This window comes from Athene cunicularia (assembly GCF_003259725.1).
Source record: "Athene cunicularia isolate RWA chromosome 1 unlocalized genomic scaffold, athCun1 chr1_part2, whole genome shotgun sequence".
NCBI classification, from domain to species: Eukaryota; Metazoa; Chordata; class Aves; order Strigiformes; family Strigidae; genus Athene; species Athene cunicularia.
This window is the reverse complement of record NW_020799092.1, coordinates 76,095,242-76,117,283: the sequence shown is the minus strand read 5'-3', so window position 1 is coordinate 76,117,283 and position 22,042 is coordinate 76,095,242. Positions and strand designations below refer to the sequence as shown.

The window sequence follows — 22,042 nt, the reverse complement described above, 5'->3', positions numbered from 1 at the left end:
CACTTGTGCCCCCAAGCTAAAGAGCTGTGCAGGGCATACAGCTACAGTCCTCTCAGGCTTCTGGTCAGCTCTTCACAGAAGTGACCTGGAGGCAGTCAGGGACACTGTGTCATGTCATTTGGGTCATGTAGGTGTGGCTGTGGTAAAGCTGTAGGAGCTGCTTCACATGATTATTTCATGCTAGAGAAATACAGAAAATGCAGTGATGGTGAGTGCAAGGCCAGCTGGGCTTTGTGTCCCTCTGGGAGTATATACTGCATGGGATCCATCAGAGTCTGTGCTGGGCCTGGCAATATTCCCTGTGAGGGACAGAGGATGGAACAATGACCATGATGCTTAAAGTAGATACTGCCTCACCAAGCTCTTAGCTGCCTGGCCCCAGAGGGAAATCCAGACCAACTTGCTTCTCTGTCAGTGGGAGAGGTGATCAGAAGGAATCCTCTTCAGAGAAAGATCTGAAGATCTTCCAGTTCTCAGTCAAACACCTCCCCTTCTCCATCAACAGCATAGGGACCCAAGAGGGAACATCAGACACCATCTGGGAGCCATGCTTTGCTCATGGTACCAGTTCTTCTGTCTACCTGAGCTAGAGGTTATGTAGCAGTGGTGGTCAGACGAGTGCCCTTCCCAGTTGGAAGTGGGCTACTCTGAATGGAAACCCTGCACCTTCATGCTCACAATCATACTGGCTCCAATGATCTTGATTAACTCAATATAGATTAGCCCAGATGGGATTAGTAGCTTTCCACTCTTGGGAAATGGGGATTTAGTCCCTCACCTTCCTCCCTAGAGCAAGTAGTTCCTCTCATCCCTCTGACATCCTGAGTGAGTGTTGCCAGCAGGAAGGAGGGGAGCAATTTGGTCCCGGAGAGCACTTCTTAGATGTGGGGTTGACACAAAGGCAGAAAAAGCTGTATGCCCTTTGAAGAACACAGTTACAATTCGGAATGATCTAGGCAAAATGAAACGAATATCTCCAGATTGTGGGATACATAAATGGAAACAGCAGGCTGGGTTATATAAGCAGTCTCATCTTTTAAGAAACACAAAGTGATGCTGCCGTTCTACTGCCTTAGTTGGAAAACAGTGAACAGCTCGGGTACCGCCCTCTGAGGAAGATGTGGACTAGTTGGAGAAAGTCCAGAAAAGCTCACTAGATCAGAGGATTAGAAAATATGAGTTATGAAGAAACAGTAAAAGAATCAGTTTGTTTAGTCTAGAGAAGAGAAGGCAGAGAGAAGACGTGATAACAGTCTTCAAATATGTGAAAGGATGCTTCAAAGACAAAGGGAATAAACTATTTTCCATGTCTTCTGGGAGATAATGGGGCACTGGAATAGGTTGCCTGAGGAATCTCCATCTTTTGGACATCTTTAAGAACTGGTTAGCCAAATATCTGTCAAAATTATTTTGACAGAGCTGGGAAGGACTAGATGACCACTGAGGCCCCTGGACCCTGTGATTATTTTGTTGGATGTCCCCAGACTGGGAGGCTCTGGGACTGATGGATTATTTAATTTCTTGTAATTTTTATTGCTAATGGAGATTGGTTTTCTACACTCTGGCTAAAAAATTAATTTCTGAAAACATCACGTAAAATACAGGAAGCAATCTTTGCTTCCTGGCATCACCTACATTAGATAGCACTAATTACCCCAGCGCCATGGCCCAACATCAGTTTGCTATGATGCCTACTTTCTAACAGATCTCATGCCTTGCGGAGTTAAATGTATCAACAAAATTCCCTTGAAATAATTGTGTTTAGTGGATATTTTAATGTGTCTTTATCTGTTAAAAAAACTGTGCAAGATCAGTCAAGTTTTTAGATTGAGTCTCAAGCTACTTTTGCAGCCTGTGCTGCTTTAGTGAGCTTCCATGTATCTGCTTTACTGTAAATCTACATTAATCATGATGAATGGCTATGTACGTTGCAGGGTGGCAGGAAAATCTCTTAGTGCAAACAGAAGTCAGACAGGTTGGAGTGGCTCTGGAAGCTGCTGCATGGCTGAGGCTAAAAGTAGTCTCAGCCTGTTGATGTTAAATCTTCAGATGTAAAGAAAAAATAAAGGTAGAATGTTTTCATCTAGGGCTGGAATGGTGATAGAAAGCAGCCGTGCACCAACAAAATAAGGTTGTACTCCTTTGTAGCTGCCAGACCTACAAACCTTATCTACGCTTGTGTTTACTGCCCCAGATTTTCCACCACTGCTGCCAGCAGAGAGAGTGGTGGGAAGTTTGAGCCCTTGTGTGAATGAAATCATCATCACTGCAAGAGCAATCACACCTTGGACCAGCCGTCTCTGTTGAGAAGAGGAAGAAAGAATATGCAAGGAGAGCAAGACATCTCTTACAAATTTGTCTTGTCTGTCCATTTCAGGATTGCTGGTGATACAGCGCTCAACAAAAACATTCACGAGTCGGTCAGCGCTCAGATCCGGAAGAACTTTGCAAAAAGCAAATGGAGAGTAAGTGACCTGTCCTCAGGGACGATGCTTAGACACATAACGCTGCTAAAACAATGGCCATACAGCCGCCCTTTCAGCATGTCAAAATATTTGGTCCAGACATAGGTTAAAGCCCTGTGGGGTCTTTTGTAGAGGATGCTACTAACCAAGTATACAACCATAATGAGTGTGAGAGATAGAGCTGGGGCTGCTCATAGCTAAAGCACCCATGGTTATAGTGGAGCTGAGGTCAGCACCACAGGGGGGACACGAAGCAATGAGGACACGCTGTGTGTTGTTGCAGGGAAGGGTGTATCAAATATGACTTTCCATGTAGGCTGCCACATCCCAACTGAACGCTAGAAGGAACAACGGGGAGTGGGACCCGAGCAGAAATGTGTACGGTTTGATATTGCTGTTTCTAGCTTAGAAACTAAAAACTGAGAAAAGCTTGAAAGGTGATGGGGTCATTCACTTCTGACAACTCTGAGCAGCCAGAAGAAGAGCAGAAGTAACCCTTCCACCTCCAATTTTTTAATTCTTCCTTTTTTTTTTTTTTTTTTTTTTTTTCTCCAGCAAGCGTTTAACGCCACAGCAGTCGTGCGACACATGAGACGGTTACACCTCGGCAGCAGCCTGGACAGCGCGAGCGCCAGCGTGTCAAGCACCCTCAGCCTCGCCGCGCCACTTCCTGATGCAGCCACACGGAAAGATTGTGAGTAGCCAACATCCCAAGCAAGCTCCTGCTGCAACAGCCAAGCAAACTCATGGCACCCCCATTTTGTTCTTGACCTCCAGGCTGCAGTCCTCGCTGTCAGTAGGCTCGGCTTTGTGCAAGCAGGTGTTTAAAATAAACACTGAAGAGGGACTGAGGCCTTCATCTTTAGTTGGCCAAAAAGCCTACAATTCACTTGGAAAAGTTTGTGCACTAAAAAAAAATGAGGTTTTAGCTTGATGCATTTTTGAGAGAAAAAACACAGTCTCTTGTGGAGAAAAAGGGCTTTCACTTGGGAAAAAGACCCAGACCCCCACAGCAAAAAAATGTTGTATTTGGTTGAAAACTGAAAAAGTTTACTCAAACTGTTTATGTTTGAGTTTCCAGTATTATGATGAGACATTTTTCTGTAAAAATTGGCTTACTTTCTTTTTCTGTTTTCCATGGAGACTGATGCTGCCAGTCTGACCCAGCTTCTCTCTTCCTGGGCCAAATCAAGGTCCTGTATGAAGAGGTTTATTTGTCTGAGCAGAACTCAGGCTCTGTGCACCACAACAGGACTTTGTTTGTTATATGCTATAACTGAGATTTGCAAGCTGCCCGATGGCATCAGATGCTTGGGATATATATTTTTTCTGAATGCCAGGGAAGGAGCCATGGCAGTGAAGGGACCATTTGGAAGAGAAATGTGTCCTTTGCAATGAAGCCTATTTAAACTCTGGCTTCTGAGCATTTCTTTTATTCTCTTCTGTCCATCTGAAGAGATTTTTTATCATGAAATGGAGGGATGTGGACTTTACAGTTAGAGGAGATTATTTTAAGGTGTGGCACCAGAAGGAATGCTAATAGTTTATGGTATTACTTCACTGGGGACTGAAGTGGTCATTTCTAGACTATAACCCGCACTACTCTGGAACCGAAAGCACCTGCTATTCAGGATGGATTTTGGATGGCGTATCTGCCTCTGCCTCCTCTGCCAGTCAGCCTCTGCTCCTTGATGAGGACTTGCCACCAGCTGTGGTCCCCATGGCTCTGTGTGGAAGCTATGCTTTCTCTTACTTCATGGGCACTGTTTCCCCCACAGGTGGGGTGGGATCTGCCTTGTGGGCGCTGCGTGAGATGTTTTTCCCAGCCTGTGCTGTGGGAAATCCCCTTCCCTTTGCATCCCGGACCTGGTGGGGATTCATGCCCAGTGCCCAGTTTGCAATGCCCAGTGCCAAATCCTACAGCTGCTGCCGAAAAAGCATCACAGTGCTCCTGGCACACTTCTGACACCTGCAAAGGAGTGATGCAGCCCTGACCAGTCGCAAAGCACCTCCAGCCATGCAGTGATAATACAGTGATGTAGAAAACCCCATACAGGGGAGAAATGCCCTTCATTTTGGTTCCTGCTGCAGTATGGCTAAACTGGACCCCAGTTAGGTGTAGAGCATCTGATGGCATGCTTTGCTTTGAAACTGAGGGGTAATTAATTTCCATCCATCCATTTGATCAGTCTCAAATGGTGTTGATTAATAGCATTGAGTAGTCTGAATAATAATGGAAAAACATCTGTGAACAAGAAGGGTGGGAAGAGAACAAAGTCTTTTTAACCACTACAGAACCCAGCAGATCCCTGCACAGAATCCAACAATATTTTGCACCGTTGGAGAAGTCAGCCAGGATATGAAGGATAAACCAGATGCATTAAGATAGGTTAAGCTTTTTCGTGTCAAAACTATGAGGCAAAAAAGTACTGGAAGATTTCCAAGCATCCCAGGTTAAGTCCAGCTTGTCAGACAATACAGAACTTTCCTTCCTCAAAAAAATTAAAGAATTAGGAGATGCTGGAGTCCCAGAGATCCAGTGAGGAGAGCCAGCAGCAAATATAAGGAGTGACATTAAAAGGGAGCTGACATCAAACGCATTCCACCAAACACCTTCTGTTGGGAAAAAGGAAACCTCTGAGGTCTCTGTCCTGCCTCTTTCTTTCTCAGCAATTTCCTCTGGGGACAGATTTCTTGCACGAGAAAGATCCCGTGCAGCAAGTTACATGAAACAGCTGTGCCACGATTACAAAATATAATGCTGCCTAATGTTATTAATAGACATTTAATGAGCTCTCCAAATAGTTTCAAATAAAGCAATTTCACATCATTGAAGACAATTAAGTACAGCCTTCGCCTGAGAGTAGGTTATGTCAGGCTGCATCCTAATTCTGTTCTCTGTATTAGGGCAGAGAAGAGATGATGCATTAGGCTCTATTATGCTACCTGTCAGGAAAATCTGAATGAATCATTTGGGATTTCTCAAGTGTATTGGCCTGATTCTCAGGCCATTCCTGGTTTATTTGGTTTAGACATGATTGGACTGCCTAGCTTAATTACAGGACCTAGATGTCTCTATTTTTAAGGTAATTGATAAATTGCAGCATGAAGCCAAGGTATCAAATGTTGATACTGCCAGGAAACGGGATGTGGCCAAGTGTAGGTACAGCATAGTCATCCCTGAGGTTGAAATGCCACCTTGAAGAATGAAAAAGCAGTTAAAAGTCTTAAAAAGCATCAAAAAGATCCGGAGTAGTCAAGGGGCCGTATCAAACTCCAGTCCAACAATCTATTAATTTAGGTTTCATCCATCCTTTATTCCTTATTTAGGCTGGGAAAACGAACTGTATTTCTAATCACACTGAGCCTCCATCTTGTCAGAGCAAGGTGACCATGCTGGGTCCCCATTCAGCAGGTTTTTTCTCACAGGAGCTACCTTTGCACATCGGTGCCTACAAGGCTGCCAAACTACCTGGGAGAGCTGCACATGCCAGCAGAGTCTAATGATCCCCCCTGTGGGGTCTCGACAGCTGCCGGGAGAGGGGTAGTTCACCTGTGGAAAGCTCGGGCAAGGATATCTTCTATTTCTCTTCATCAGTGCTTTCTATAGAACCTGTTGACATTGTGCTGGAATAGCAAAACCTTGAATCTGTCATTCAAAACCCAGTCTACTTTGGTTTTTCAGGGATTATGCTTTGGAGGGTTTCGGTTTTTAAAGTCGTGGTGGAGGGTTCACTGGAAGCAGACACTTTCTATAAACATTTTAATTTAGCTAAACCCCCTTTTTTTCATCAAAATATGTCAGAAGACTTTAGTTCAAAAGGAACTGGTTTCTGAGTCTAGATACTCTACCTATGTCAACCTACACCTCTTAGCTGGAAGTCCTGGAGACATATCAGCAAAACCTGGAGCGACATTGTTGCTAGAGTGATGTCCAAGTCACAGAAGTTTACATTCCCTCTAGGTTTACTGGAACTCAGCAACAAATTTGACCCACTGTACTTTTTTATCAGCAGCTTTGCAGGATGCCTGGGGAATTTTTTTCAGTCCAGGTGTACAGTCTGTTCATTTAGCTAGATGACCATGATGAGAAGTTTAGTCATCTTTAACAAGCCCGTGAGGAAAATTATTCTGAGCCAGTACAATGCCGGAGGGATTTTTAATCCCACAACTCTTTGTCTTCAGCCCCAGAAATGTGGAATTGGTCTTGTTGAACACATACCAAAGCTGGACATTTATTCATTGCAACATGCATATGCAACTGCTTTTGGTGGCAGTAGGCGAACAGCCATGGTCCAGGAGGGCAGAAGATGCCCTGTGGAGGTACCCAGCCAACCCACCACTGCGGGAAGAGCAGGAGCACCGTCTCCAGCTGCAGTCCCCTCCGCTCTGTAGCGTGCTACAAAAGAAACTCAGCTTTGCCCACATTCCCACCTCCAAAAATAACATTTCTAACTCTGTTTCTGGCTTTCCTTTTAGGTATGTCTCCATCCACTCTCTGTAGTTTTGTTTCATCTGCTTCTTCAGGCGTTTCTGCAGTAGGAGGGGACCGGAGACCCAGACCCACCACAGTGACCACAGTGCACACAGGGAGCAAGTGAGAGCCGGGGCGGCGAGGAGCGGGCAGGCGGCTGGGCTGGCAGGTTGCCTCTGCGCGATCCCACCCTGCGGTGCACGCTCAGCGAAGGACTAGAAGAAAGAAGATTTTTTTATGGCCATATTTTTTACTGCAATTCTGAAATGTTTCATTTATCACAAACTGCAATGACTCCAGGGGGAACGGATCTAACAGTCTCTGGTGCTGTACATATATATACATATATATAAATATATATATATATATATGTGAGTCTAGCAATGTTCTAACTAATGAACACTCATTCTTTTCCCAGTGATTTACTCTTTTCTCAGTGTAGGTAACAGTATATGTTGTATTTTTTTCCATTAACTACAAACATCTCAACTGGATTATTTAAATAGAGATACTTTTCTGAGCATATTTTTTTTTTCTTCTAAAAAGTACTTCCAGTAATGTCCCTCCTTCCAGTCTGCTGGGGGATAGGCTATTTCTGTAGGTGGGAATTGCTGTTAACTTTGCAGCACGGGAGGATTTCAATGGCATGCCATTTCTCGCTCCTCAAATTGGACTGCAAGTCTGTCTGGCTTTAGCAGAGCTGTTACTGCTCAGATTAAGTAACTCCTGCTTTTCCTACCCTCCTCCTCCTTGAAAGCCATGGTGAGAGTTAAATTGCCACCAGCTGGGAGTCAGCTCATCCTTGGCCTCATTCCTGTAGTGCTGGGGATCTGCAGCACCCTTGTTTCAGAGGAGAGGCAGATGCACGGTGTCGGTTAGTAGCTGGCCAGAACTGAGCAAACAAAATGACAGAGCACAGTCTCATCCTGCAGCTCCTGTCTCCTTCAGGTCACTGTGTGTTACAAGCAGAGTGAACAAAAAGGAAAATATGGGTGCTAGGAGTCATAGTCATCCTCTGCTACTGACTCGCTCTGCTGCCCTCAAGCAAGACATTTAATTCACCAGCCGCCTCCCAGCCTGGCCTCTGGTACAGGGCACATCCAGCCCGAGGGCTCCGTGCCAGAGGTGCTCAGCACCTGCAGCTCCCTGGGCTCTGCCTGGTGTTGCTGATGCTCAGCACCTCCCAGAGCGGCCAAAACTGAGTATTGAAAACCAGATAGAAAAATGTGGACCTTAATATCCGTGGGCCTGGGTTTCAATCCCAGGGAGGGGGGTGATGCTTGCACCCCTCTGTGAAGCACTGGCAGGTTCTTGGGAGCAAAGTTCAGGCTCTGGCATAGTGTTGCTCCATCACACTTGGCTCTGGCTGAGGGCTGGTGAGGAGCACTGAGCTGGAAAAGCAGGAACTTGCCAGAAGGCGTGGGCACAAGCAGGGGCAGTGGTGGCACTGCCTTCCCCTCCTCTCTAGAAGCCAGCATACAAAAGCAAGCTCAATTTCCCCATTTTTTTAGTTACTAAATACATGTACTTCCCAGGCTCTGTGTGCTGTGCATCCTTTAGGAACATCCACCATGACCGTTGTGCAGCCATGCATTGAAGCAGCGCGAAACGGAGAAGAGAGCAAATCTTCCTGGATTTGTCAGATCTTTTTAGGTTACTTATACGCCACTCCCAGCTGTGATTTTCCTTTGAGGACAAGAGAAGGGAGGCAGGTGGCAAAGGCAGGCACCCTTCCCTGGCCGCTGCGAGCCTCTTGCGTCCCTGACAGGTCCACCCCCACCAGAGGCACAAGCCATTCCCCACAGTGTGCTCTATTACCACATTTGCCTCATCCTGCACAAGAAATTGTGAAAGCCGGTCACAGACACAGCTGAATGTTTCAGGCAACAGTGACCATGCTGGGAAAAGCCATAAGATAATTTATTTTTCATTGAGACTTCAAAATCTTGCTTCAGCTTCAGCCAGTTGGCTTTGACCGGCAGAGCCAGGATTTCATCCATGGTATTGAGCACTAAAAGCTGGAAAAGCAGGTGGCAGTGAGCACCGACTGAAATAGCCTCTCCTTTGGTGGCACTTAAAGCTCTTGCACCTGATAGATCTCTAGTTTCCTCAGTATTAAGCTGCTCCCCATTTTTGGAGGGTTGTGGGACATCTGAGTGAGCCCCTGGGAGCCCCCAGTGCTCCTCACCGAGTTGCAGCTGGCATGGGTGCCCTCACCGAAAGGCTTCAATTTCAGCTTCTCATTTTAGGAAAGATGGCAGATACTGATGTTTTGGGGATGGGTAGCAAAACTCTATATAATTTCCCTGAGGAGGACATCTGGCCAAGATTTGGGTGTACCAAAGGGCAGGGGATGTCCTCGCTGCCAGTCACGCTCAGGTCCCCATCCCCAGGCTGCTGCCACCATATACTCCTGCTCCATTGATAAAGACTAGGAAGAGCTTTATTGTCATTTACCCTCAGGGCTCTTTATGTTTTGCTCCAAAGGTGTCTGAAAATGAGTATAATATAATTTAAACTCATTCTAAGACCACTTTCTTTTACCAGCCTAAGGAAGCTTTAGTTTAGGAGAGAGATCTATCCTAAAAAATTCAAGTTATTTTGAACCCACGTAAGCTCAGCTGTCCTACTCTGCTCCATCTGCACGGATGTGAATAGGCAGTCCTCCAGTTTGAAGTCAGGGGACTTACCCATGTTCGCATGCATGCAACAAAAAGCAGGATTTGGTTAGAGAATATTTCTGTCTTTGTGCAGTTTTTTTCAAAGATTAGGGTTCAAACATTCTCTCTTTGCCTTCTGAAATCTGAGGTCTGGTTTGAACTTGATGTAGTTGCTGAGGCCAGTAATCAAAATACAGCATCTAAGTGTATTTTGCAGAAAACAAAAAAAGCAAATGGATTTCCATCTGCAAAACAAAGAGCAGTGACAGGAGCAAAGGCAGACATGCCGCCTGCAGTTGGGGAGGTTCCCCATACACTGGCTGTCCCTCCTCGCTGGATGCTTTCTGTGGTTTCTGTTGGGAGGGGTATTTTCTCCTTCCACACTTGGAATTGGGGTGATTTGGTTTCCTTCCTGCCAGAGTTGTGTAATTTATTGTCATTCTCTTTGGCTTGTTATCAACTGCTGAGATCTTAAGACAAGAAACAGAAGCACTTAAAAGCAAAATTGTTTCTTTCTGCTACAGATCTGAGTAGTGGGAAGTTCTTTTGTATGAGTGAAACACAGCTGGACACTTGGCTGGGGTTTACTACACGCTTAGAGATCTCTCCTGTCATTGAGTCCTGAAGCATCTCTTGGTTAAAACTTCGCAGTTTAAATCTGGGTAAATCTGTTAACTGGGTTGACTTATCAGCACCCAGGACAGATTTAAGGAGGAGGCTGGAGCTGTTTGCCCCTTGGCAGCACAGCCTGGTACGGCAAATACTCCAGCATCACTTGCCAGGGATGCTTCAGTGCTGTTGCGTGTCTTTCCCCTGCCCCAATCCACCTCTGCTCAGCCACTCTCACAGGCGAATGCAAAGCCAGGAGTAAATAATGTGTGCATGTGGGGAAAGAGCTAGTAGCCCCAAGGTATAAGATTCAAAAAAATTCCTAATTGGCCTTGCCATGAAGGAGCAGATAGCAAAATCCCTCTGGGCACTTTCCCAATTGACTGTCCTACTAAACAATGTGTGATTTGCTTCTCACATGAGGACTTCAGCCTGGACTCACCTGTCTGTTACCCTTTCCTGCTTTACTTTACTGGTACCGATGTGTTTTTCCTTTGTAACTTGTTTTCCTCAGCTCCTTCCCCTTCTTTTTCTTTGCTTGCAGCTTTGATTGTTGATTTTTACCTCCAGAGTCACAGAGGCCATCTCTGATGCCAACAGCAGTGCTCTTACTGGGAAAACAAAATCCAGAAAACCTCCAGCTGGCCCCTTAGCCTGCAGAAGAAGTTGTGAGGACAGGCTGCCCGTGAACTCTGCGAGCTGAAAGTCAGTATTGCAGTGGCAGGGGCTTCCGCTGCTGATTTTGCATGTGACTTCATTCCCAGTGCATCCTAACTTTCTGCTGGATCACCCCTTCTACAGCACGAAACGGATATTGGCCCCACGGCACGGCTAGTGGGGAAGTAGGATTGTGGGGAAAACCTGGCAGTAATGCTTTCCTGAGACTGTGTTACTCTGCTGGTGATGTCTTGTCTGTCCTGGTTGCTATTGTACAGGTGCCATTAGAGTAGTGGGTGCAGAAAAAAAAAAAAAAAAAAGTAGGATTTTACCTATGCCTTGTGTGTCTGTTATGGTTGTGGTGCTGAAATAAAACCAAGCAATGATAGAGGTCCGTTCCTGACATGAATCAAATCACAAAAAGGGATGTCAGCCCACTGGTAGACATCTCCATGTAGTTCTGCAGTAGACATTAGATAGGGGTTTCCACTGTGCATGTGTCCTGCATACCTCCATGCCTATTGACAGTATTTTTACTATACCCAGTTCCCCTTCTGGGCTCCTGCCTGGTCCTGAGGGACTTCAAGGCTTGTCCTGAGCTTTTCCCAGCCCCAGAAGACAACACATCCCCTAATCTCTGGCTTTTCTCTCCAAACCCTCTGCAAACCAAAACATGACCCTTCAGGGTGCCCCAAGAAATGTAGTGGCAGCTGGTCCTGAGGCTGCCCCTTCCTTAAGTGTGACCCTATTTTTAGTCAAACAAGCCCCCAGGGAAAGCCAGATAACTCTCAGCCATTGGTGAGTGGGCAGAATATTGTGCTTTTGAGTGAACTTGGCATTAATTAGATCCGATATAGGGAAACCTGTGCTGTTATTTCCCCCTGTCATAATGACTCCAGCCCTGCACAGCGCTGGGTGAGCACCGCATAGAAACACCAGATTGACTTTGCCAACAAGTTCGTGCAGACTGTAGCCTGTTGCTTTTGCTCTTTCCAAAGAGTCGGGGGATTCATCTACTGGCAAAATAACAGTTTCTAGACTGAGCCCTGAGGTACAGAAGTATCTTCCTTTCAGTGTATGGAAATTCTCATTTAATGGGATTACTTGCATTCTTGCTCCCATGCGTCTTTATCCATCTGAATTGGGGCCTGAATGCAACCCAGAAATTATTCATGGGAAGGGAGTCTTGCCATCGTTATCACGCTTATTTGCACCAGAAAATTGATGCTGAGAATTATAATCATTCAAGCAAAGAGCGGAAACACACACAAACTGCAGCATCCAAGGAAAACAGCATCAAAACTGAACATGGAGCACTAGTTGGCAAATCACTGTGAGCAATGGCTGAGTGAGGCAATGGCAGCCTGCTCGCAAACGTTGCACAAATGGAGTTTCCCCTGGTAAACAGTCATTCCAGATTTCTTGCCCAGCAGCAAGTTTTACACAATCCCCTTCATTTTTTCCCGCATCCCTGCAGCAGGGTCCTGCCTTCCCATCCTGTCTGCCAGGGTGGTCTGGTCTCCATGACACACATGTGCGTGCGTGTGTGTGTGTGTGATGTGTGTGTGTGTGTGTATGTTGTGGCCCCAGGGATCACAGATCCCACTGGTGGGAGATCAGGAGTTGGTTCTGGTTTTTTGGTCCGACTTTTCATGGTTGGATCAAAGCTGTGTAGTGTTTGTAACGGAGGATAAAGGCTGTTTAACCCAGACTCTGGTTTTCAAGGCCCCTTCCCCACCATGAACCGTGCCACTGATCTGTCCAGGTAGCTATTTTTTTCCTCTTCTTCATAAATGATAAGGTCAGAAGAGCAGGTCTTACGTTTTTTCCATACTCCAGAGTGGAATCAGGGCATGTACGCTCGCAAGCATTGTGAAAAAACACTGCTGAACTAATTATGACATCAAATGTCAAATAAATGCATGATACTGCACTGCATGTATTAAACTGCTGTTCACTGTTTCTGTATTTCCCAAGCCTTTTCTTTATGCACATTCAACCCAACCTTTTCTTCAAGGGATTTACTTCTACGTTTTGCTTTTAAATGACTCAGTGTTTTTGTAACTCAAAATCCATCGTTAAGTTTGAGTAAATGCAAAAGGTGATGTTTTGTAAACAAGATACTGCAAAGCCTGGTAATGTATTTTGTCTTTCTGTTGAATGCTCTGCAGCATGTACAGGAAGAGTCACCATCCAGAGCAGCTTAAAACTATGCAGCAGTCATGTACACACGTCTAGAAACAGGGAGTCGGGGAGGGGAGGGTCCCTTTTTTAATACAATGCTTAAAAAATTGATCCACGTCAGAAATTCCTTCTCTGAGTTGCTAATGCTCAGGATTACCAAGAACCATGTTGGTGTGTCTATTTTTTTTTTCATTTGGTTCATTTTTCTTAGTCAGAACTTAGACTGGTTCACTCATGATTTTTCTCTTCCTGCAAGATATTTTTTTCTCACCTGTTGCAGAACGAACTGCATTTTGGGGACCAAGATGCTGTGATTATTTGCCTGTGCAGAGTAGGGCAGAGAGCTAAGCTAATTATCCCATCATTTCTAAAGCATCACCACCTTTTAGCATAGCATTTAATCCATGAACCTCCACATAGTACCACCGTTTATCCGTGGAAGAGCTTGGTGTTCTAGTTTTCCTTCTTCCACATGGAAATCAAGCCCTGGCTTTCTCCTCCCTTAATCATTGACCGATTTTCATTTGTGCTGGTCTTTCTAAGGCAGGGTACAGGATGGCCATACAGTACTTGTAGTACCTCTGGCCCAATCCTCATGCGGGCATCAGCAGGGTATTGGTCCCAGCTCCTGAGTGGTTGCTGTGTTAGTGTGGAAGATACTCAAAGTAAAACCATCTGAAAGGGCTGGGAAATTGCTCTGGTTTCCTAGCAAGGACATGCCAAGCATGGGGCTTGAGAGAAAGCACCATGCCAGTGGCATAGGGAGCAAGTCTCAGTCTTCGGAAATTATGCAAGGGATTGCTGTGGTGGCTGAAAGCACCAAGAAGGCTTCAGCCCACCTTCAAGGCTGGTGCTGAGCCAGGATGCTGTGCCATTGCCAAAGCCCATAAAAATTCATCATTAATAATGGTTGTAAATCAGCCTGAGTTCAGATTGCTGAGGCAGCATGTGGTGCAGGGCTCCATAAGGCGGTGGATGTGTGCTGTGATTTCTGGCGGGTGAGAGGTCCTAGGGGAGTGCTCAGGGTAGCTCCGAGCTTTTCCATCTCTCATCTGCATCCCCTGAGCCCAGCATGGTATCACACATGCTATGTCTTACTAGATCAAGCTGTAGCCTGTCTCCCAAACTGAAGAGTATGGAAAGTTGTAGCTCAGTGTATCAGGAGATATGGTGTGGGTCATGTTTCTGGTCAATGCAATGTCAGCATCCTGTTCTACATCAGCCTCTAGTTGAGAAATAGCATTTTGGTCAGTTTGGGCCTTTTTCTAGATAGGTATTTGATTTGGGTCAGCAAACAATGAAAAAAAGCCAAGTTTGTCCAGACTAGTGACTCCCCAAATATCCCCAACTGTAAAACATCTCTCAGTTGACTTTTAATGAAAATGCAAGCATGTTTTCTACAAAGGCTTAAATCTTAATCAAGGAATGTCAGTGTGCCTAATATTGCAGGTCTTGTGATTGATACAAGTTCATAACAGCATCCATGTCCAAACAGAAGAGAGAATGTGTATTTACTCCATGCATGTATTAAGGCATTGCAAAAGTTTTATCTGCATAAGTTTGCAATACTGCAAATTGTTAATGGGGCTACATCGCAAGTGGTTCTCTGCCTTGACAATCATGTATACATATCAAGATTTCTATCATAATGACAATTTAAAGGGATGACTAATTGTTTTCCTCCAATAAATCCAATTAAATCACCCCAATGTGAAGTCTGATGTTTCTGAGTGCATAAGGCTCCACACATGTGCAAGAAGGGGAATGAATCGTTTCTATGGCTGCTCCATTGTGTTTTGTGCAACAATGTCCCTTTATGTCCCCAAGGACAGTGAGATTTTTTTTCCTGCCCAATTTACTCCATAGGGAAATGGATAAAAGAATGATTTGTCCTTCAGGTGTTTCCTAAAGCTGCTGCTGGAAGTGATGTTGAATGTCAACATATAGAGACATGGCTGTCTCCTAGGAGTGGAGAATATCTGTATGAGGCTGGGTAAAGGAGATGCAGTTGTTGGAGAGTGCTGCACTTCTGAGCTGGTCCTGGTGACTCACACAGCCTGTGGTGGGAATTGTGAAAGGAGATGGCATCTTAACCAGCGTTTCCAAATCCCTTTGCAGTCAGCAGTGGTCTCCAAAGGCTGTTGTGTGCACTCCATCATTGGCTTCTTTTTCCTCCAGACCATGGTCCCAGTGTGTGTTCTGTCTTGCTTTTTTATTTCCCCTCTCATTCTAAATTTTCCCCATTTTTATTTCTGATTTTCTGGCTTTCACTCACTGGCACACAAGAATTCCTTCTCCTTTAAAAATAGCTGGAAAAATTACTATGCCCATACAAGCATTTTTAGGCACACAACATAGTGGTGGGCCCATGTTTGTGGTCATAACCAGGTGGTTTTAGACATATGGTTCAGTAATAGAGTTGAAATGAACAGTAGTGATAATGGCCAACACAGCAATATAAAGAGAAAGGCAAATTACCTTTTATATTGTGAATGAAGAAACAACCACCATAACCAATCTGATTACTATTTCAGAGATGTGGTATGCAACTGTGACAACAGAAATAGGATTAGATGCTGGATTGCACCGGGACAGATGAGATGATCTCCCATTTGTGCTCTGGAAAAGCACATCCATGGGAAGATACCTCTTTGGAAAAGTAAATCCAAGTACAAAGATATTGGTAGGGAGCAGGTTGAAGTTGGAGTGTGACACAGACACATGATTTGCAGTGTCAGGAAGAGCAGCAGATCCTGTAGAAAGACTCCACAGTCTTCCCATATGAGACAAGCCTGAACTCTGACCATCCCTTCCTATTCAGACCACAATCCCACCTGTGTAAGTTAGCTCTCCTGGCTTGTCTCAAATTCTGCAGGCTTAAGGTAGTTGAAGGACTATCCCACATTTCACAATTAAATTTATATTAAAATCTTGGCCAGGAGCACCTTCTTTTCATGGCTCGTTTCAAAATTGCAGGTTCCTCCAGAGGGTCAATGGCCACCCGGTGTGTGCTAAGCTTTCCTAGCTCCCAGTGAAACAGGACAGATCACCACAGGACCATTGAAATCCTGATGCTACAAGATAGGCTCTTGATGTCATGTCAGTATTTACTTGATCTTTGTGCGTTTTCTTCACTGTTATGGGCTCAGCAACAAATTCTTGCTATTTGAAACAAGTGAGATAAAATGTCAGTACAGAGAAGCCAAAGGGACAGGACTGAGATGGGGCTATAGAAAATATTATGCTTGCAACCTTGCCAAGATCCACAGCCATGCTTGGACTGGAGGGAAGCAGACCGTCCTTACTTTGAAGGCTGTCTGAGTGTTGGTATGCATGGAGGGTCTGGCTTATGCCATACATCAGCCTTTCTTCAGGCTATACCAAGCCCATTGCTCAGCTCATTTGTTCTTCAGCACTGTCCTTCAGCAGAACCAGTGGTCCAATGGGCATTGCTAGGCTGTGGGCAGCAATTCTGTTGCAGTCAAGAGGAGTTTTGCATGAGTGATATTTGTTGAAGCAGGGCATGTGTAGGTGCCCAACTTCAAAGACCATCCAACCTGAGCAGGGATAGACCCCCCCTGTGGTTCAGGACCCCACAGTGATGCTGAGGAAGAGACTTCCTTGCAGCGTAGACAGTCCTACCTTTGCTCTGGTTATGCCTACACTGAATTCCATCCTTAAGGCCAACCCTACCTTTCAGCTTGTCTGTGCATCCACAAAACCATATTTCCAGATATGGGCTTGTGAGGATATCTTCGGGCACTCATGAGGAGAGAACACGGGCCTGCACTGCCCCAGATCAATCCCAGGACACCATAAGCTGCCATAGGGACAAGGGGACATGCTGTTCCCATCACACTATGCATCCTCCCAGCTCTGGTAATCCCTCTGGGAGAAGATCCACCTTCATTGCTGTGGGTATGTGCCCTGCCCAGCACATCTGAGTCCTTGTTTTGGTGGGGATTCTCAACAATGCTGAGTTACTGTGATGATAACCATTCTTTATAACTGTGGGGGTGGGAGAGAAGGACCATCTGGATCAGCACTGCAAGTATTCAACTGAGTATTTCCAGATTGTTTGGCATTTGGGCTTTATGGATTACAGTGGGATAAATTCCTGACTTCCAAACTCTGTTTACTTATCCTGAGTTCTAAGTTTCTTTTCTTTTTTAATCTTTATGGTCTTTCTTTTTATAATTGCAATATTCTGATAAAGTTATGGTCAATTAATGGTTCATTTACCTTCTTCATAAATGAATTTTGTTTAGGGAAATTATTATTATTATTATTAATAATAATAATAATAATGATGGAGCTGAGAGGTAATTTGTTGTTCCTGTCAAACTCATGAGCTTTGTGCTTTCTTTGGCGCCATATAGGCTCTTGTATGTTTTTCATTTTCTTTCTTTAAGGAAGAAGCAGGAGCTGTGTTCACATGTCTGCCTCAGCTTGCAGTCTAGCAGTGACCAGAAATGCTTAAAAAACCTCAAAAAATACTTCTTTTTGTTAGATACCAGCTGGGAAGGTACCCTCTGTACTGAAGAGTCACATATCATGTTTATAACAGAGAGACTTCAAGACTGCATCCCTGATCCACCACAGGGAAAATCCGTGCCACCAAAGTTTTAATCGTGGTGAACCCATACTGACTTTCCATGGGAGGTGATGGATAAACTCCTGTTCTCAACAGATAGAACACAAGTACGTGATGTACACACACTGGAGTTGTAATATATATAATACAATACAATTTATTATTTATTATAATAATTATTATTATATTATACTACATTATTATAATGTCTATGTCAGACCAAAGCAGAGACAGCATGGCATAAACAGATGGTTTGGGACTAGGCTACTATGCCTTTTCAGTACTCAAATTATAGAATTTTATCATGTATTTCAAGTGTGGAAAGAAGAAAGAGGACAAGCTTTCAAGTACTTTTTGGTCAAAATATCTAGAGAGAGAGAATTCAGTTATGAACAGGCTAAGGTTGAATTCTTAGGACAATGTTTAACTTCATTGCCACCAAACATGTCAACATCAGAATCCACTGCTGAGTCAACTGATGAGCACCTTGGAGGCTTGTGTTGAGGGATTTACAAGTCCTCTTTCCTCCCTAAGTATTTGTAATACTTAGATGCTCATTTCTGTTCTGCTTTGCAGGGATTTCAAGATGGAACCACAGAATGGTTGCGGTTGGTAGGGACCTCCTGGAGGTCATCAACAAGCAGGGTCACTTAGAGCAGGTTTCCCAGGACCATGTCCAGATGGCTTTTGAATATCTTTAATGATAGATACACTACAACCTCTCTGGTTATGGGTTTCACCAGTCCAGGGCAACAGAATGCAGCATTGACCTAACCTTCACTAATAAGTCCAGGTAATGAACAAGTTAGTCAAAAATCCCAAGGAACAAAAAAGGAATTCAGATTTTACTTTCAACCTTCACTCTCTGTTTTGCTTCTTTTTTTTTTCCACGGAGAATATGAGCATCTGTGCAAATATGTGTTGATAAGGTTGGTAGTCTAAATGCTTTCTTGAAGGATGACTTGCCACAATGCTGGCTAGAGGATTATTTGGGGTAGAAAAGACATTATGCAGCAGGTGCCATGTGCTTGAGTTTGCCAATGGTTCACATTAAATCTATGGACAGAACCAGCTGTTCAGCTATTCTGATGGAAGAAAGACAAAGACCTTCAAGAAAGGGTCAATAGCTCTGGTTAAGGATTTGTTAACAGGACACCTGGGGGCTTTACTTCTCTGTGCAAAGAAGGTGGTGGCAGTCCGACGAGATGATTTAGCTCCAAATGTGGCTGAGCAGATGAACAGGGTCCTGACACTTGTGTCTAGGAGTCACTGTGCCCAGGGCTACATATGGCTACCACATGGTGGAGGGCTGTTCTGCTGTGCACTCTGGCAATGCTCCCCAGGAGGCTGATGGACCTGTACCGGGCTGTGCCCATCACCACAGTGTTGGTTGTAGTAAGATGATCTGGGCACCTCAACTGGAAAGTATTTCATTCTTTAAATTCTCCTGTGTCAATGTTAATACAGTAATTCTGTTTAGCATCAGCCTCATAACTTGTTTTGATTATCTATGGCCTTATGGTGGTGATTTAAACCTACTGATTTATTGATTCAGTCTTAATTGGGTCCCGAACTGGGTCATTGCATCATTCTATCTTTAATTGCTTTAATGAAAGTCTAGCAAATTAGTCTGGTAATTGCTTAGAGGGATTTTTGCCTGTTCATGCTTCTTAATGAAATCCATAAAAAGGGAAAAAAGGAATGAGCTTATCCTACTGAATTGCCACATATCATGGAGTCTGAGTGAAACTGAGAAAATCAATCTGCAATGCCCTTGGCTCTTCCTCCAAATACATGTCCTCAGAAAGAGAAAACTTAGCACAACAGCAAACATCCCCACAGAAGAGGAATGGATGGAAGAAAATTGTAAAATATGAAACTAAAACCTGGGTTCCAGTTCCCACTTTTTAGACCTCTTTCGACTTTGCATGCAAGTCGTTTAGGATAATACCTAAAAACCTATTTAGATCCCCGAAGTGAACTTCAGTCCAGTGGCTAGAGCACACCCTGAGAATCTCTCCTGTTCTGGGAACCTTTCAACATATCCAAAATAATTTGTCTCGTCCCCCTTCTCTTTCCTGGCTGCTTGGTGCCCAGATGGTAGAGGACCTTTTAGGTAGAGCCTTGGCTGTCGTGGCTGCCCTCCATCACCACTGGGTTCTTCCTGTTGCCTGCACAGGGCTTTACCGCTTTTTCCCAACCAAATTTCCAGCAAGCCTGCTGCACCCGCAGTGCATTTTCCATGCACTGGGCTAATGAGCTCTGTGTTGCCAAAGCTGCCTGTAACGTCTTAATGTCCCCCTGTTTTATGGGTGGAAATATGCTGCTTCCTCCCACTCCTTGCTCAGCAGTGAAGAACGTACATCGCGTCCCACTTGACCCTGGTTCCTGCTGCAGAGAAAATATCATTACTTATCAACAGTGCAAAGCCCCCCACCAGCTCTGCTCATACACCCTGAAGCCTATTTCTATACAGAATACAAAGAATCTGCTTCGAAGATAAATTTGTGAAACCAAAGACTATCTGCAGCCCATTAAAAACAACAAGAAGTGAGCATACAGCAGATGAGGAATACAAAGTTCAGATCAGCTTGAGCCCCAGCGTGACAATGCATTTTATTTTATCCTTTTAGCAGGACAGCAATTTTAGTCTCCACATGGTCTGTAATGATGTGGCTGGAAAGCTTCCATTGTCTTTAATTAAACCAGCGTGATTACCTTTTCCTTCCTCCAGCCCCTTTAGCCCCCGAGTTGGTGCACAGGACTAGGTACCCGTCACAGGTGCTTTGAGTTCAGCACTAACCTTGCCCTGCTGACCAGGGCTGGGTCCGGAAGCCTGATGGCCTGTCCTTGGGCTGCCCCCAGCTCTGACTGCAGTGCCGCACAGCCTTCACCGCTGCAAGTCCCAAGCTGACTGCATCTGAATTCACAGTATGCATTTTAGCACAGTTGTGGCTGGTATAAAAACCCTCCTACTAGGTCAGACCCACGAGTTCGGGAGAAGGTACGTTATATTTGTAAAGCCAACACAATGCATGCTGGTTTAGTTTTTGCCTGGAAAACAAAGTGAGCAAGGTTTATGTCCACTGCAGGATAGCCTTTTATTTTCTGCCTTTGATGTGTTTTGCACCTTACTGAATGTGATTTGGGAGATGTGTAAGCAAATGTGGAGAGGGTGCACTTGCTTTTGCTCTGTGACTCTGATAGCTGGTAGCTGAGACAACATGCCAGCCCCCTGTAGCAAACAGCATCTGCTCCCCCTGTGTTTGGGGAGGGACCTCGCTCTTGTGAGTCGGATGTAGCTGCAAGGCTGGACCTTCCATGATTGCACTCACAAGGATGAGACCAAGTGGGAGACATCTGAGGTCTTGGGCATTGCCTGGCATCCTGGGGCCAGTCATGCAGCAAAGGAGCTCTGCAGCTGGGGTTTCCCCTGCACCCCAAGGAGCCCTGCTGAGTGAGGCCCCCCCAGCCCCAGCCATGGGTTGGGCTGCCGTGCTGCTCTGCAGAGCAAGAAGGTCCAGTTCCAGTTCCTGAGCAGCATTCACTTTGTCACTGCCAAGGCTTTGCTGGAGGTGTGCAGGACCACTGCCTGCATACGCCTGAAGCAGGTGGATTCGGTGTAAGAGGATGTGTGAAAATTGTTTCCCTCCCCAGGTACCCTGGCCCCAGATGACCCACAAGTCTGCAAGAAGAGCAGCCCTTGCACACAGCATGTAAGGTTCAGTAGGTTCATGTCAAGCCACTATTAATGTATTATCTCCTCCTTACATTCACCTGCATAATTGTGCAGAGGCTGTGAAGGCTCCTGGCAGATGTCAAACACCTCATTAGTGGTGCTGATGTCTTTTGCCTCAGGCTGTATCTCAACAGGTTGGGTATTTGTTGTCTGTGCTTGTCCAACGTACCCTGAGTATAGATACCTGCTGAAGTGTTCATGCATGTCGCAGCACATCAGTGTATGTTATCCTCCAGGTTTGGCACCTTCAGGATTTTCATCTGGATATGTGTACTCACCTGGAAGCTGCCAGTCCTGAGACTGGGTGCTGCTTATTCTCTTTAATATTAAATTAAAATCACAAGATGAGCACCTGAATCAGGCTTTGATGTGAAGGCTTCTCCCTGTTTTGGTCAGTGTTGGTGCCACCAGCCTTCAAAACCCTGTTCCTCACAGCTGGTCCTGTGACTTTTGTACTTCTGGCTGTATTTTTGTCCAGGTCTGTGTGGAGGGTCCCTTCCCAGCCTGGGGCTTCAGCCACAGGTGACAGCTCAGTGAGAATGATGGGTGCTGAGGAGAGTGTTGAACCATGGTTTCTAACTTCCCATCATCCACGTGCATATAATCATATGCTAAACTCTGTATTAGGTCATATATTAAAACCACAGTCATCAAGATGGC

General features: G+C 45.1%; 2 protein-coding genes across 3 annotated transcripts in view; one reads left to right on the top strand and one right to left on the bottom strand.

Moving 5' to 3' along the window:
* Nucleotides 1–14,758, top strand: part of CAMK1D (calcium/calmodulin dependent protein kinase ID) — a 128,967-nt gene extending 114,209 nt beyond the window's left edge. Inside the window, exons 8-10 of one of the 2 annotated variants that reach the window (XM_026863981.1) lie at nt 2,378–2,465; nt 3,021–3,159; nt 10,779–14,758. In XM_026863981.1, the coding sequence (XP_026719782.1) occupies nt 2,378–2,465; nt 3,021–3,159; nt 10,779–10,780 (229 nt within the window). In that variant the 3' untranslated portion in view covers nt 10,781–14,758. Of the gene's footprint in view, nt 1–2,377; nt 2,466–3,020; nt 3,160–10,752 lie in introns of both variants that reach the window. The other variant, XM_026863973.1, reaches the window with a different exon arrangement.
* Nucleotides 125–22,042, bottom strand: part of CCDC3 (coiled-coil domain containing 3) — a 76,372-nt gene continuing 54,454 nt past the window's right edge. The window contains exon 4 of the mRNA XM_026864001.1: nt 125–180. The gene's annotated coding sequence lies outside the window, so the exon portion shown is untranslated. The remainder of the gene's footprint in view (nt 181–22,042) is intronic.